The sequence below is a fragment of the Pristis pectinata genome, chromosome 7 (genome assembly GCF_009764475.1).
Source record: "Pristis pectinata isolate sPriPec2 chromosome 7, sPriPec2.1.pri, whole genome shotgun sequence".
Classification (NCBI taxonomy): Eukaryota; Metazoa; Chordata; class Chondrichthyes; order Rhinopristiformes; family Pristidae; genus Pristis; species Pristis pectinata.
The window spans coordinates 4087366-4102086 of NC_067411.1; the positions used below are offsets into that span (position 1 = coordinate 4087366).

Here is a 14721-nt window from a genome sequence, read left to right on the forward strand (position 1 = left end):
ACCTGTACTACATCAATGCACTCTGTACTAACCCAGTGTAACTGCACTGTGTAATGAATTGATCTGTACGATCGGTTTGTAAGACGTTTTTCTCTGTGCCTCAGTATGTGACAATAATAAACCAATACCAATACCCAAGAGGCTGTGCCAACATTTACTGTTATACAGCACAAAATAGGCCCTTCACCGCAACTTGTCCATACTGACCAAGTTGTGTACTTGAGCCAGTCCCATTTCCCTGTGTTTGGCCCATATCCCTCTAACCCTCTCCTATCTATGAACATGTGCTATAATGTTCTACGTTCTATCCAGTCTCTCATAACTCAAGCCCTCCAGTGCCAGTGACATCCTTTGAATCTCTTCTGCCCCCTCTCTTGTTTACTGACACCCTCCTGTATTCAGGTGACCAGAACTGCACACAGTACTCCGAGAGCAGTCTCACCAAGGTCTTGTACATCTGTAACATGACATCCCAACTCTTGTACTCTGTGCCCTGACCAATGAAGGCAAGTGTGCCAAACCCTGCCTACCCGTGTCGCTACTTTCAAGAAACTATGTGTTGGTATTGGTATATTATTGTCACTTGTACCAAGGTACAGTGAAAAACTTGTCTTACAAACTGATTGTACAGGTCAATTCATTACACAGTGCAGTTACATTGAGTTAGTGCAGAGTGCATTGATGTAGTACAGGTAAAGACAATAACAGTACAGAGTAAAGTGTCACAGCTACAAAGAAAGTGCACTGCAATAAGGTGCAAGGTCACAACAAGGCAGATCGTGAGGTCATAGTCTATCTCATCCTATAAGGGAACCGTTCAATAGTCTTATCACAGTGGGGTAGAAGCCGTCCTTAAGTCTGGTGGTACGTGCCCTCAGGCTCCTGTATCTTCTACCCGATGGAAGAGGAGAGAAGAGAGAATGTCCCGGGTGGGTGGGGTCTTTGATTATGCTGGCTGCTTCACCAAGACAATGAGAGGTAAAGACAGAGTCCAAGGAGGGGAGGCTGGTGTCCGTGATGCGCTGGGTTGTGTCCACAACTCTCTGCAGTTTCTTGCTGTCCTGGGCAGAGCAGTTGCCGTACCAAGCCGTGATACATCCAGATAGGATGCTTTCTGTGGTACATCGGTAAAAGTTGGTGAGAGACAAAGGGGACAAACCGAATTTCTTTCGCCTCCTGAGGAAGTAGAGGCGCCGGTGAGCTTTCTTGGCCGTGGCATCTATGTGATTTGACCAGGACAGGTTGTTGGTGATGTTCACTCCCAGGAATGTGAAGCTGTATGAATGTGTACACCCAAGGTTCTCTGTTCCACAACACTCCCCAGGGCCCCACCAATTACTGTGTGAGTCCTGCCCTGACCAAAGTGCAACACCTTGCACTTGTGCAAGTTAAGCTCCATCTGCCATTCTCTTACCCACTTGCCGAGTTGGTCCAGATCCCATTGTAAACCGAGACAACCTTCTTCACTGTCCACTACACCACCAATTTTGGTGTCGTCCGCAAATGCTAAGTGTCCATCCTGAAATACCCCTCAACTGAAAGTTAAAAACCAACCACATCGATGGGTCTGGGAGTCACATAAAATGGGGTAAAGGTGGCAGGTTTCCTCCTGTGGAGGTCAATCGTGAAGCAGATGGGTTTTTACCACAACCCCACAGTGACATGACCCAGAAATTGATGCTACTTTGATTGTTAATTGCAGATTTATTTAATTACCTGAATATAAATCCCCAGCTGCTGTAATGTGATCACAGCTCGCGCCCCTGGATCACTGGTCTGGCTGGTTAGCTCTGAACCTGGTAACTTACCACATACACACCACTGGGGCAGAAGCTGCTCCCTCCCCTCACTGAAAGCTTCAGGCTCACGCCCTCTTGATGTTGTCGCTCGGTGTTGTATAGTCATGCAGATAGGGACAGGCCATTCAGCCCACCAAGTCCATACTGACCAGTGGGCACCCATTCATATTAATCCCATCCTCCAGCACTTGGCCCGTAGCCCTCTATGCCTGGGAGATTCAAGTGCTCATCCAAACACTTCTTAACTGTTGTCAGTGACTCTGCTTCCACCACTCCCTTGGGCAGTGTGTTCCAGGTACTCCCCACTCCCTGGGTGAGGAAGGTCCCCCTCAGATCCCCTCCCTCTGACTCTGAATCTGCCTCCTCTAGTTTTCCCTACCTCTGACATGGGGAGAAGTTTCCCACAGTCTACCCTCTCTATACCCCTCATCATTTTATATACTTTACTCATGTCCCCTCTTAACCCCCTCCGCTCCAGGGAGAACAGACCCAGCCTCTCTCGTCTCTCCTCGTAACTGAACTGCTCCATCCCAGGCAGTGAATCCCCTCTGCATCCTCTCCAGTGATCTCACACCCTTCCTGCAGTGCGGTGACCAGAACTGCAGGCAGTATCCAGCTGAGGTCTGACCAAGGTTTTATCCAAGTTGGAGCACAACCTCCTTTTGCCTGCATTCGATGCCTCAACCAATGAAGGTCATTGCTGGAAGTGTTTAGAATCATAGAACAGAGAACAGTACAGCACAATACAGGCCCTTCGGCCCACAATGTTGTGCCAACCTTTAAACCTCGCCTAAGACTATCTAACCCCTTCCTCCCACATATCCCTTATTTTAAATTCCTCCATATGCTTATCTAACAATCTCTTGAATTTGACCAATGTACCTGCCTGCACCACCGCCCCAGGCAGCGCATTCCATGCCCCAACCACTCTCTGGGTAAAAAACCTCCCTCTGATATCTCCCTTGAACTTCCCACCCATTACTTTAAAGCCATGCCCTCTTGTATTGAGCATTGGTGCCCTGGGAAAGAGGCGCTGGCTGTCCACTCTATCTATTCCTCTTAATATTTTGTACACCTCTCTCATCCTCCTCCTCTCCAAAGAGTAAAGCCCTAGCTCCCTTAGTCTCTCCTCATAATGCATACTCTCTAAACCAGGCAGCATCCTGGTAAATCTCCTCTGCACCCTTTAGTGAGAGGTGCCGGAGAGACCGTTTGCTCTCACAAATCCAAGACCCAGGGAACCAGGATGCTGCCTCTCCAGCCCAGTAACCCCCGGTCCCCGAGCTGAAAGGCAACAGGCTTCCTTCTGGAAATGCCCCGCACTGAGAGGGCACCTGGCCCAAACCCTGCCCCCTGTACCCACGCACCAGGGCAGCCCGGCGTTTGCACCCACTCACCCAGAGGGAGGTTCTGTGGAGCGAAGAATCACTCACACACCTCTGGTACAGCACCTGATCCCTCCCTCCTTCCAACCTCCTCTGCAACTTTACCTCTTCTCTCCCTCTCCCTCTCTCTCCCCCTCCCTCCCTCTCTCCCCCAGTCTGACACAGGGTCAAACAACAAACCGTGCAAGTCCTGCCCTAGTTCAACTTCACAAAATGCATCACCTTGCACTCATTTGAGTTAAATTCTGTCTGCTGTTCCTTTGCCCGCTATCCTGCCGTAACTTTGGACAACCTTCTTCACTGTTGGTGTCATCCACACACTTACTAACCATGTCACCTACATTCTCATGCATATTGTTAATATACATGACAGACAGGGGACCCAGCACCAATCCCTGAGGCACACCACTGGTCACAGGCCTGCAGTCTGGGAAACAACCCTCCACTGCCACCATCTGACACCTCCTGCCGAGTCAATCCTGGATCCTGTTGGGCACCTCCCCCTGGATCACATGTGATGACAGTAGCTGAGACTGGTTAGAACCATAGAACACTACAGCACAGAAAACAGGCCATTCGGCCCTTCTAGTCTGTGCCGAAAATTTATTCCGCTGGTCCCATTGACCTGCACCCAGTCCATAACCCTTAATACCTCTCTCAGCCATGTATCTATCCAATTTATTCTTAAAACTTCAGTGAGCCTGCATTTACCACGTCAGATGGCAGCCCGTTCCACACTCCCACCACTCTCTCAGTGAAGAAGTTCCCCCTAATGTTCCCCCTAAACCTTTCCCCTTTCACCCTAAAGCCATGTCCTCTCGTACTTCTCTCTCCTAACCTAGGTGGAAAGAGCCTACTTGCATTTACTCTGTCTGTACCCCTCATAATTTTGTAAACCTCTATCAAATCTCCCCTCATTCTTCTACGCTCCAAGGAATAAAGTCCTAACCTGTTCAATCTTTCCCTGTAACTCAACTCCTGAAGACCCAGGAATATTCTAATAAATCTCCTCTGCACTCTTTCAATCTTACTGATATCTTTCCTATAGTTAGGTGACCAGAACTGCACACAATACTCCAAATTTGGCCTCACCAATGTCAGTACAACAGTCAGTAGAAGGTGAGACTAGGGAGGGTTTGAAAACAAGGGTTAATTTTGAAAGTTCACTTTAAATGGGCAGGTTTGCAGGCATGGGGGTTGTGGTGAACAGTTGGGACACAGCAACAATGCTTGGGATAACCTGAGGGTCAACCAGCAGTAGGGCGGACGCAGAAACCGCAGAGGTGATCGGATCGGTCAACAGGACCATTGCGCCGAGAGAATTTATTTTCTCTATTTGTTTTGTTTGTTGGGATCTGGTGTAGCTGACAGGGCCGGCATATATTGCCCACCCTCATTGCCCTTGAGAAGGTGATCACTTTCTTGAAGCACTGCAGTTGGAGGTACTACCACAGTACTGTTGGATAAAGCTCCAGGATTTAGCCCCAGGGATAGAGTCATACAGCACTTAAACAGGCCCTTCAGACCAACTCTTCCATGAAAACCAAGGTGCCCACATAAGCTAGTTTCATTTGTCTGTGTTTAACCCATATCCCTCTTAAATCTTTCCTATCCACGTACCTATCCAAGTGACTTTTAAATGTTGTTAATGTACCTGCCTCACCCACTTCCTCTGGCAGCTCGTTCCATATACGGACCACCCTCTGGGACAAGAAGTTGCCCCTCGGGTCCCTTTTAAAGCTTTCCCCTCTCACCTTGAACCTATGCCCTTTCTCTGGGAAAAAGACTGTGTGCATTCACCCTATCTATGCTCCTCATGAGTTTATACACCTAAGATCACCCCTCAGTCTCCTACACTCCAAGCCTACCTCTCCCTATAACTCAGGCCGTCGAGTCCTGGCAACATTCTCATAAATCTTCTTTTGTACTCTCTCCAGCTGAGTGATGAAGGGCCAGTGATATATTTCCAAGTAAGGACCAGTGTGTGACTGAGAGGGGAAGCTGCAGGTGGTGGTATTCCTGTGTGCATTAGGGGTGATGGAGGTCATGGTTTGGGAGCTGCTATCAGGGGGAGTAACTGCAGTGGATTTTGTAGACGGTACACACTGCAGTCACTGTGTGCTGTGGTGGAGGGACAGAGTGGTTCGGACGGTCAATTGGGTCCCAGTCAAGTGGGCTGCTTTATCCTGGATGGTGTTGAGTGTCCCGAGAGTTGTTGGACCTACACTCATCCAGACAAGTGGATGCAGGAACAGTAGTGAAGTGGTTAGCGTAACGCTATTACAGCACCAGCGACCTGGGTTCAATTCCGGCCGCTGTCTGTAAGGAGTTTGTACATTCTCCCTGTGTCTGCGTGGGTTTCCTCCGGGTGCTCCAGTTTCCTCCCACATTCCAAGACGTACGGGTTAGGAAGTTGTGGGCATGATATGTTGGCGCCGGAAGCGTGGCGACACTTGCGGGCTGCCCCCAGAACACTCTACGCAAAAGATGCATTTCACTGTGTGTTTCTATGTACATGTGACTGATAAAGAAATCTTATCTTATCTTAAGTGGGGAGTGTTCCATCATACTCCTGACTGGGGCCTTGGAGATGGTGGACAGGCTTTGGGGTGTCAGGACGTGAATTACTCACCGCAGCCTCTTGACCTACTCATGTGGCTGGTGCAGTCAATGGTGACCTGCAGGATGTTGATGGTCTGGTGCTGATACTACCACTGAATGCCAGTGGTAGTGGTTAGACTCTCTCTCATTGGAGATGACCATCGTCTGACACTCCCGACGAGCAAATGGTACTTGCCACTTCTCAGCCCGTGCCTGAATGTTGTCTGAGCCTTGCTGTATGCAGGCATGGGGTGCTTTGTTTACCGAGGAGCTGTGAATGGAAGCAAACATTGCACAACCCCCAGTGAACTTCCCCTCTGCTCTTATAAAGGAAGGAAGTTCACTGTAGATGGAGAGGCCACTTCCTCATTGCCCGGTGTAATTGCCTCATCTCCACCTGAAGGAAGCCACGTTAAGTTTAACTTTCGATTTAACAAGAGAAGTTTTCTCACCCAGCCTCTCATTCTACCTCCTCTTGTCCCTTTCCTGAATTCCAAGTTTCCCTATCCATGGGCTTTTTTTTTGGCAGCATTAAAAGCCTTTTCCTTTGATCCAATACTATCTTTAACTCTGAGTAGTTACAGATGGACCACTCTTCCTGTTGGGCTTTCTTTGGCCTTGGGGGAGATACACGACTTGTAAACAATGCATTAATTCCCCAAGTATCAGCCAATGCTTGTTGACTGCCGTTCCTTTCACCGTCATCTCCCAGTCTACCAGAGCAACTCATGCCTCAAATGCTTGCTTTATTCAACTCGAAAACTCCAGTTTCAGATTGAATTAAACCACTTTTAAGTTTTATATAAAATTCTATCACATTATGATCAGTATTCCCAAAAGACTCCTTAACTACCAGATCATCGATTAACCCTTTCTAATTGCACAATAACAGCCTGGTCCCTTGATGTACACACCAGTCTGGACCAGGTCAGTGACGACATTGACCAGTCTAGTGATGATATACACCAGTCCAGGCCAGGTCAGTGATGACATTGATCAGTCCAGAGAGCAGGTTAGTAACAGCATGCATCAGTCTGGACTTTGCCTGTAAGGCTTGGCCCGGGTCGGTAGTGGTACAGGCTGGTCTGGATCGGGTCAGTGATGGTGTGGATGACCTGGGCTAATCCAAAGCACACAAGTTCTCCACAACAGTAGAGACACTTCAACATACTTTGGTTGCAAAGGTCTAGGGGAGATGCCTCGCACCAAGTCCTTTTCGTACTCAATGCCTTCTGAAACGTCCCAGTGACTCGGCAAGCCGTTAACATCAGTGGCTTCACAGTTCAGCACAACACGCAGCCCTTCCTCTCAGGCTTAGGGGGTCGGTGTTGTTCGCATCCAAACAATGCATTTCAGCAACCATAGATATGTCAGAACCAGTCACTAGTGAACACGTCGCTCCCGGGACCAAGGAGAGAAACAGTGCGGACTCCTCTCCCTCACCAATCACCACCCCTATTGCTTCATCGCCACTGTTGCGTAGATTACATCTGAAACACAAGAAACAGACGTCAGTGCAGATGGCCGTACCAACATCAGAGTGAGGGGGAGCTTCCCCTGACTCCAGACCCCAGAGAGTCCAGGAATAGGGGACATTTACACCCAGTACGAGGGCCACTGTGTCAGGAGGTGGCTTCGGCGAGAGTACAGGGAACAGTAGGGACACGCTCCCGAGTTACCCGCATTCCTACAATTTAATGTACGAGGAGCATTTGATGTCTCTGGGCCTGAGTCCATTGAGTTCAGAAGGATGAGGGGGATCTCACTGAAACCTACCAGATACTGAAAGGCCTGGATAGAGTGGACGTGAAGAGGATGTTTCCATCAGTGGGAGAGTCTAGGATCCGAGGGCACAGCCTCAGAATAAAGGGATGTCCCTTCAGAACTGAGATGAGGAGGAATTTCTTCAGCCAGAGGGTGGTGAATCTGTGGAATTGGTTGCCACAGACGGCTGTGGAGGCCAAGTCATTTAAGGTTGAGATTGATAGGTTCGTGATCGGTAAGGGGGTTAAGGGTTACGGGGAGAAGGCAGGAGAATGGAGTTTAGGAAACAAAAAAATGTCAGCCATGATTTTAATGGCAGAGCAGACTCGATGGGCCGAATGGCCTGATTCTGCTCCTATATCTTACGGTCTAAGTGTATAAAATTATGAGAGGCATAGACAGAGTGGATAGTCAGAGATTTCTTTCCCCAGAGTGGAAATGTTAAATACTAGAGGGCACAGGTTTAAGGTGAGAGGGGAAAGATTTAACAGGGAGCTGAGGGACAACTTCTTCACACAGAGGGTGGTGAGTATATGGAACGAGCTGCCGGAGGAAGTGCTTGAGGCAGGTACAACAACAACATTTAAAAGACACTTGGACAGGTCCATGGATAGGAAAGGCTGCTGGGGGTGGGGGGTGGGGGGTGGAGGCCGATACAATAGAGGTGTTTAAGGCTGTGAGACAGACACATGAATGTGCAGGGAATGGAGGATGTGGATCATGTGCAGGCAGAAGGGATTTAGTTTAATTTGGTATCGTGTTCGGCACAGACATGGTGGGCTGAAGGGCCTGTTGCTGTACTGTTCTGTGTTCTATGACCCATCTGACAATGGATGACCATGGTGAGGTGGACCACAGGAACCAGCAGCTGCTGTGAGCCCACGTACACTCCTTGGGAAGGGGGAATGGAGGAAATGGAGTTTTACAAGGAGAACATCGTCAAGTGAATTTTGAAAGAAGGTCTCACCTGAAGTTGTGGCTTCGAGGTTCTGCCCACCTTGAACTGAAGGAGAACATTCCATTAGTCAGCTGGCCGAACTCTAAGCAATCCGAGAACTGGTAAATGGGAATCAGAGTACGAACGTACCTCGATCTTTGGCTTGAGGTTTCTTTGGTTTCCCACTACTGATCGTAAGGCTGGCATAAGTGCAGGAATCCAGCTGTTCTGTAAGGTGGATAAGAATTAGCCGGAAACTGCGGCAAACAAGGAATCTCACAACACCTCGGCAACTCACATTTACGTATCTAGCGCCTTCAATCTAATTAAACTTCCCAAAGACTGGACACGACTTTGGAGTGGACACATGTGGAATATTGTGTTCAGTTTTGGTCACCCTGCTATAGGAAAGATGCCATTAAGTTGGAAAGAGTGCAGAGGAGATTTACAAGGATGTTGCTGGGACTTGAGGGACTGAGTTATAGGGAGAGGTTGTGCAGGCTAGAAATTTATTCCTTGGAGCGTAGGAGAATGAGAGGTGACCTTACAGAGGTGTATAAAATCATGAGGGGCATAGATAGGGTGAATGCTCACAGTCGTTTTCCCAGGGTTGGGGAATCAAGAACCAGAGGGCACAGGTTTAAGGTGAGAGAGGAGAGATTTAATAGGAACCGGAAGGGCAACTTTTTCACCCAGAGGGTGGTCTGTATATGGAATGAGCTGCCAGGGGAAGTGGGTGAGGCAGGTACATTAACAACATTTAAAAGACACTTGGACAGGTCCATGGATAGGAAAGGTTTAGAGGGATATGGGCCAACTGCAGGCAAATGGGACGAGCTTGGTTGGTACAGACCGGTTGGGCTGAAGGGCCTGTTTCCATGCTGTATGATTCTAAGTTGCTAACTGGAATCAGTTAATAAGTTGGCATGCAGATATGTGTGGAGGTGTGAAGTAGGATGACCAAAAGCTTAGTGATGAAAAGCCACTGTTAAGGAGATAGATGTGGAGAGACTGGGAGTTTTCAAACCCCTAAGGGAATGTTGTTCCAAACCTCTTCCACGGATGCATCCTCCAAACTGCATTAGCCAATGTGATTTGGCCAAACTTTGCCACAAATTATTCTTATATTTAGTTTAAATCCTTCTCCAAATTGTGCTGATGTTTTGAGGAAGCTGTAAACTACAAATCCAAAGGTAATTTGGTGCACAAGGCGAAAGGTTCTTGGAGCTGGCGGCACTGGTGGATAACGTGGTTACGAAGGCGTGTGGGACACTGGCCTTCATCTGTCAGGGCATTGAACACAAGAGCAGGGAGGTTACGCTCCACCTTTATAAAACCTTGGTCAGACCTCAGCTGGAGTTCTGCGTGCAGTTCTGGTCACCGCACTGTAGGAAGGGTGAGATAGTGTTGGAGAGGGTGCAGAGGGGATTTTCAAGGATGTTGCCTGCAATGGAACATTTCAGTTATGAGGAGAGTGTGGCGGAATAGTGTAGAAGGAGCTTCGCTCTGTGTCTAACCCTGGGACTGTGTGATGGGACGGTGTAGAGAGAGCTTCACTCTGTGTCTGACCCTGGGAGTGTGTGATGGGACGGTGTAGAGGGAGCTTCACTCTGTGTCTGACCCTGGGAGTGTGTGATGGGACGGTGTAGAGAGAGCTTCACTCTGTGTCTGACCCTGGGACTGTGTGATGGGACGGTGTAGAGAGAGCTTCACTCTGTGTCTGACCCTGGGAGTGTGTGATGGGACGGTGCGGAGGGAGCTTCACCCTGTGTCTGACCCCGGGAGTGTGTGATGGGACGGTGCGGAGGGAGCTTCACTCTGTGTCTGACCCTGGGAGTGTGTGATGGGACGGTGTAGAGGGAGCTTCACTCTGTGTCTGACCCTGGGAGTGTGTGATGGGACGGTGTAGAGAGAGCTTCACTCTGTGTCTGACCCTGGGACTGTGTGATGGGACGGTGTAGAGAGAGCTTCACTCTGTGTCTGACCCTGGGAGTGTGTGATGGGACGGTGCGGAGGGAGCTTCACCCTGTGTCTGACCCCGGGAGTGTGTGATGGGACGGTGCGGAGGGAGCTTCACCCTGTGTCTGACCCCGGGAGTGTGTGATGGGACGGTGCGGAGGGAGCTTCACTCTGTTATGGGAAGGTAGGTAGTGAAGTGGAGAAGCTCTGAGTTAATGGAAAGCAAAGCTGATAATCTCTCCCCACTGCAGTGACAGGACACAGGGCTCAGCACTGACGGGGATCCACACTGTGAACCAGTCGTGTGAGCCACTGAGTGTTAACTTTTTGGCACCTTTAACCAAAACAAAAGATGCTGTTAGTCAGCTGACCAAGTTCTGAACACAAATTAGGTAAAAGCTCTCAACCAGTAAGGTGCTGACGTTTACCTTTCTCACTGCTGTTGGGGAGCACGTTGTCGTACACACTGTAGTTGTCTTGCACTGTAACACAAATCATTGGATGATTAACAGCACAGGATGAAATTCGGCCCATCGAGTCCATGCTGCATCCCATTAACCTTGCTCTCTCCCTCAGAACCTTGAAAGTTACCTGGAGAGCCCAGGCTGTTTGCTTCCGTGGCCTTGCACACGCTGAAATCTGGGTCCGAGTGAAATCTGGACCAAAAGACTCACCACCCTCCTTCCATCGCACAGCCAAGCATTTGTCCATGTGCCCCCTGGCCCTTGCGCCACCCACTAAAGCAAACAGATTCCAGCTCAGCTCACCACCAGGCAGTGACCAGTCCAGATCTCTGAAGGGGTGACCGTGCCTGGCACCACAGCAGACGTGTGTTTGGTTCAAGTCAGAAGATCACAGGATCATTCCACTCTCAACTGGAGCAGAGAACCTCAGCAGGCACGGTTCAGAGCTGTCTAGTTGGACGTGATATCAGAAGGAGGCCATAAGGCCCATTGAGTCTATGCTAGCTCACAGAGCAATCTCATTCCTGCACGCCTTGTCCCCGGTACATTCCGCACCAACTCTACTGTTGCTTCAGGAAGGCTGACAGTATCGCCCAGGGTACCTGCCCCCCTGACCATTCCCTTCTCTCTCTTCTACCCTCTGGGAGAAGATACAGGAGCTCGAAAGCCCGGATGTACAGACTCAGGAACAGCTTCTTCCCCACTGCTGTCAGATTCCTGAACCAGTCAACTCTGTCACGCCCCCTTCCCAGTGGGGCTGCCACGTTCTCAGACATTCTGCCTCTTCCGTTATTGTCACAGTAGCATTTCTTTTTGCACTGCCTTCTGCTGTTTTGCACTCGTCGCTGTATTTATTGTTATATTCATTATTAAGAACATAGAACAGTCCAGCACAGAACAGGCCCTTCGGCCCACAATGTTGTGCCGGCATAGCTAATCCCTCCTACCTACAGAATTACATTAGATTTCTTTATTGGTCACATGTACATCAAAACACACAATGAAATACATCTTTTTGCGTAGAGTGTTCTGGGGGCAGCCCACAAGTGTCACCACACTTCCGGCGCCAACATAGCACGCCCACAACTTCCTAACATCTTTGGAATGTAGGAGGAAACCGGAGCACCTGGGGGAAACCCCTCTCATTCATGTGCCCATCCAAGCCCCTCTTCAAAGCCCCCAATGAGTTTGCCTCCACCACCCCATCAGGCAACACATTCCAGGCATCCACCACTCTCTGAGTAAAAAACGTACCCCTCACGTCTGTTCTGAACCTACCCCCCTCACCTTAAATGCATCCCGTGTTCACTCTGTGAGCTACACACGAGCAAGGAATTTCATTGTTCTCCCTGGAGCGTCGGAGGCTGAGGGGAGACCTGATAGAGGTTTATAAAATTATGAGAGGCACAGATAGACGGTCTTTTCCCCAGGGTAGAAATGTCAAGCACCAGAGGACACGATTTTAAAGTTGGGGAGGAAGTTTAATGGTGACGGGAAGGCCAAGATCCTTATGCAGAGAGTGGTGGGTGCCTGGAATGGGTTACCAGGGGTAGTAGTGGAAGCAGGCAGTCTGGTGGAGTTTAAGAGGCTTTTAGATAGACACATGAATATGGAGGGAGTGGAGGGATGTGGATGGTACACAGGAGGAGGACATTTACTGTAAATTAGCATCAAGATTGGCACAACATTGTGGGCTGAATGGCCTGACCAGTGCTGTTCTGTTCTGCGTTCTATTGCACCTTCAAGTATGTGACAATAAACCAATCTGAATCTGAACCCGCCCCCAGATTCTATCCCTCACCCACACACCGGGGACAATTTACATTGGCCAATTAACCCACTGACCCCGCACGTCGTAGGGATGTGGGAGCCAACCAGTGCCCCCGGAGGAAACCCACAACCTACAGGGGTCACAGGGAGAACGTGCAAACCACACAGACAGCGCCAGCGGTGGGATCAAACCCAGGTCGCTGGCGGTGTGAGGCAGTGGCTCTAACCACTGCGCCACCGTGCTGTTCACGGGAATCCAGTCAGCAATAGAAGACATTTTAATAGAATCGTTTACAGATACATATGAAAATGAGACAGACGTCCAGACCACTGACTATGAATCTTTAGACACCTTTAACCACAACAAGAGACACTGTTGGTCGGTCGACCAAGTTCTGAACCCAAATTAGATAAACACAATCTGCTGGAGGAACACAGCGGGTTGAGCAGCATCTATGGGGAGAGAGGAACTATGGACGTTATGGGTCGAGACCCGGCAGTAGACTCCCCCCCCACAGATGCTGCTCGACCCACTGAGCTCCTCCAGCAGAATGTGTGTTGCTCCAGATTCCAACATTCTTGAGTCTACAAATGAGGTAAAAGCTCTCAACCAATAAGGTGCTGACGTTTACCTTTCTCACTGATGTTGGGCACTACATTGTCGTACAAGCTGCAGTTGTCTTGCACTGGAACACAAATCATAGAATCGTTAGCACACAGGAGGACATTTGGCCCATCGAGTCCATGCTGGTTCTAGGTAGGACAATCCCATTGACCTGGCTCTTTCACCATGGCCCTGAAAGTTACCTGTCAATCCAATTCTCCACTGAATGGGCCTGGCTGTTCCTGTTGTCTCTGCTGTTACAGATTCTGAGTCATAACAACTCTTATATCACCCCTCCTCCTTTTAACTCTTGGCCAACATTTTAACACTGCTTCCTGGTTCAAAAGGGAACCAATTCCTCTATTCATCTGCTGCAGGGAGTTGTGGACACAGCTCAGCACATCACGGAAACCAGCCTCCCCTCCAAGGACTCTGTCTACACTTCTCACTGCCTCGGTAAAGCAGCCAGCATAATCAAAGACCCCAGCCACCCCGGACATTCTCTCTTCTCCCCCCTCCCATCGGGCAGAAGATACAAAAGCCCGAAAGCACGTACCACCAGGCTCAAGGACAGCTTCTATCTCCCTAGTACGATAAGATGGACTCTTGATCTCACAATCTACCTCGTTATGGCCCTTGCACCTTATTGTCTGCCTGTACTGCACTTTCTCCGTAACTGTAACACTTTATTCTGCATTCTGTTATTGTTTTCCCTTGTACTACCTCAATGCACTGTGTAACGAAATGATCTGTATGAATGGTATGCAAGACGAGATTTTCACCGTACCTCGGTACAGGTGACAATAATTCAATCCAGTTGGTTCAACTCCTGTTTATGATGGTCATTGCCTGGCACATCAATGAGGAGAATTTAACGTTCCGCCTACTAGCAGCCTCGGAAAGTGACTGACACAACTGTCAATCACTCTTCAGCCTGCATTCTGATCAGAAGTGATAGCAGATCCCAGCCACACTCCAGAGAGACATTACTTTCACTATACTAAGAGCCATGCAAAGGGGTAACCTGAACCTGCTCAGCTCTTTCCCAGGTGGTGAAGCGAAGATCTCCACCACCAGTGCCTGATCTACATTTCCTATCTGTAGGTTTCCTGGAAGCCGTGACTGGTTCACCCCCTCCCTAGTGTGCCAGCTTGGTACCTGACATAGACTGTTCCTTCTTCTGCTCTGTTCTGCCAGCGATGATTGAACTTGGAGCATTCCTGTCAAGAAAGGAAGCAATGTTATGAAATCACAGCGCGGTGCCAGTTGAGGTTATCTAAGATTACAACGGGATCTTGATCTACTGGGTTAGTGGGCCGGGGAATGGCAGATGGGGTTTAATTTAGAGAAACTTGGAGGAACAGAGGGATCTTGGGGTCCACGTCCATAGATCCCTCAAGGTTGCCACGCAGGTCGATAGGGTTGTTAAGAAGGCGTA

General features: G+C 49.3%; 1 protein-coding gene across 1 annotated transcript in view; it reads right to left on the reverse strand.

Moving 5' to 3' along the window:
* Positions 1-6515: 6515 nt before the first annotated feature.
* Positions 6516-14721, reverse strand: part of LOC127572361 (uncharacterized) — a 36269-nt gene continuing 28063 nt past the window's right edge. The window contains exons 6-11 of the mRNA XM_052019531.1: positions 14442-14503; positions 13312-13365; positions 10874-10927; positions 8637-8714; positions 8517-8552; positions 6516-7275 (exon numbers count right to left, since the gene is read on the reverse strand). Coding sequence (XP_051875491.1) covers positions 7241-7275; positions 8517-8552; positions 8637-8714; positions 10874-10927; positions 13312-13365; positions 14442-14503 — 319 coding nt within the window. The 3' untranslated portion in view covers positions 6516-7240. The remainder of the gene's footprint in view (positions 7276-8516; positions 8553-8636; positions 8715-10873; positions 10928-13311; positions 13366-14441; positions 14504-14721) is intronic.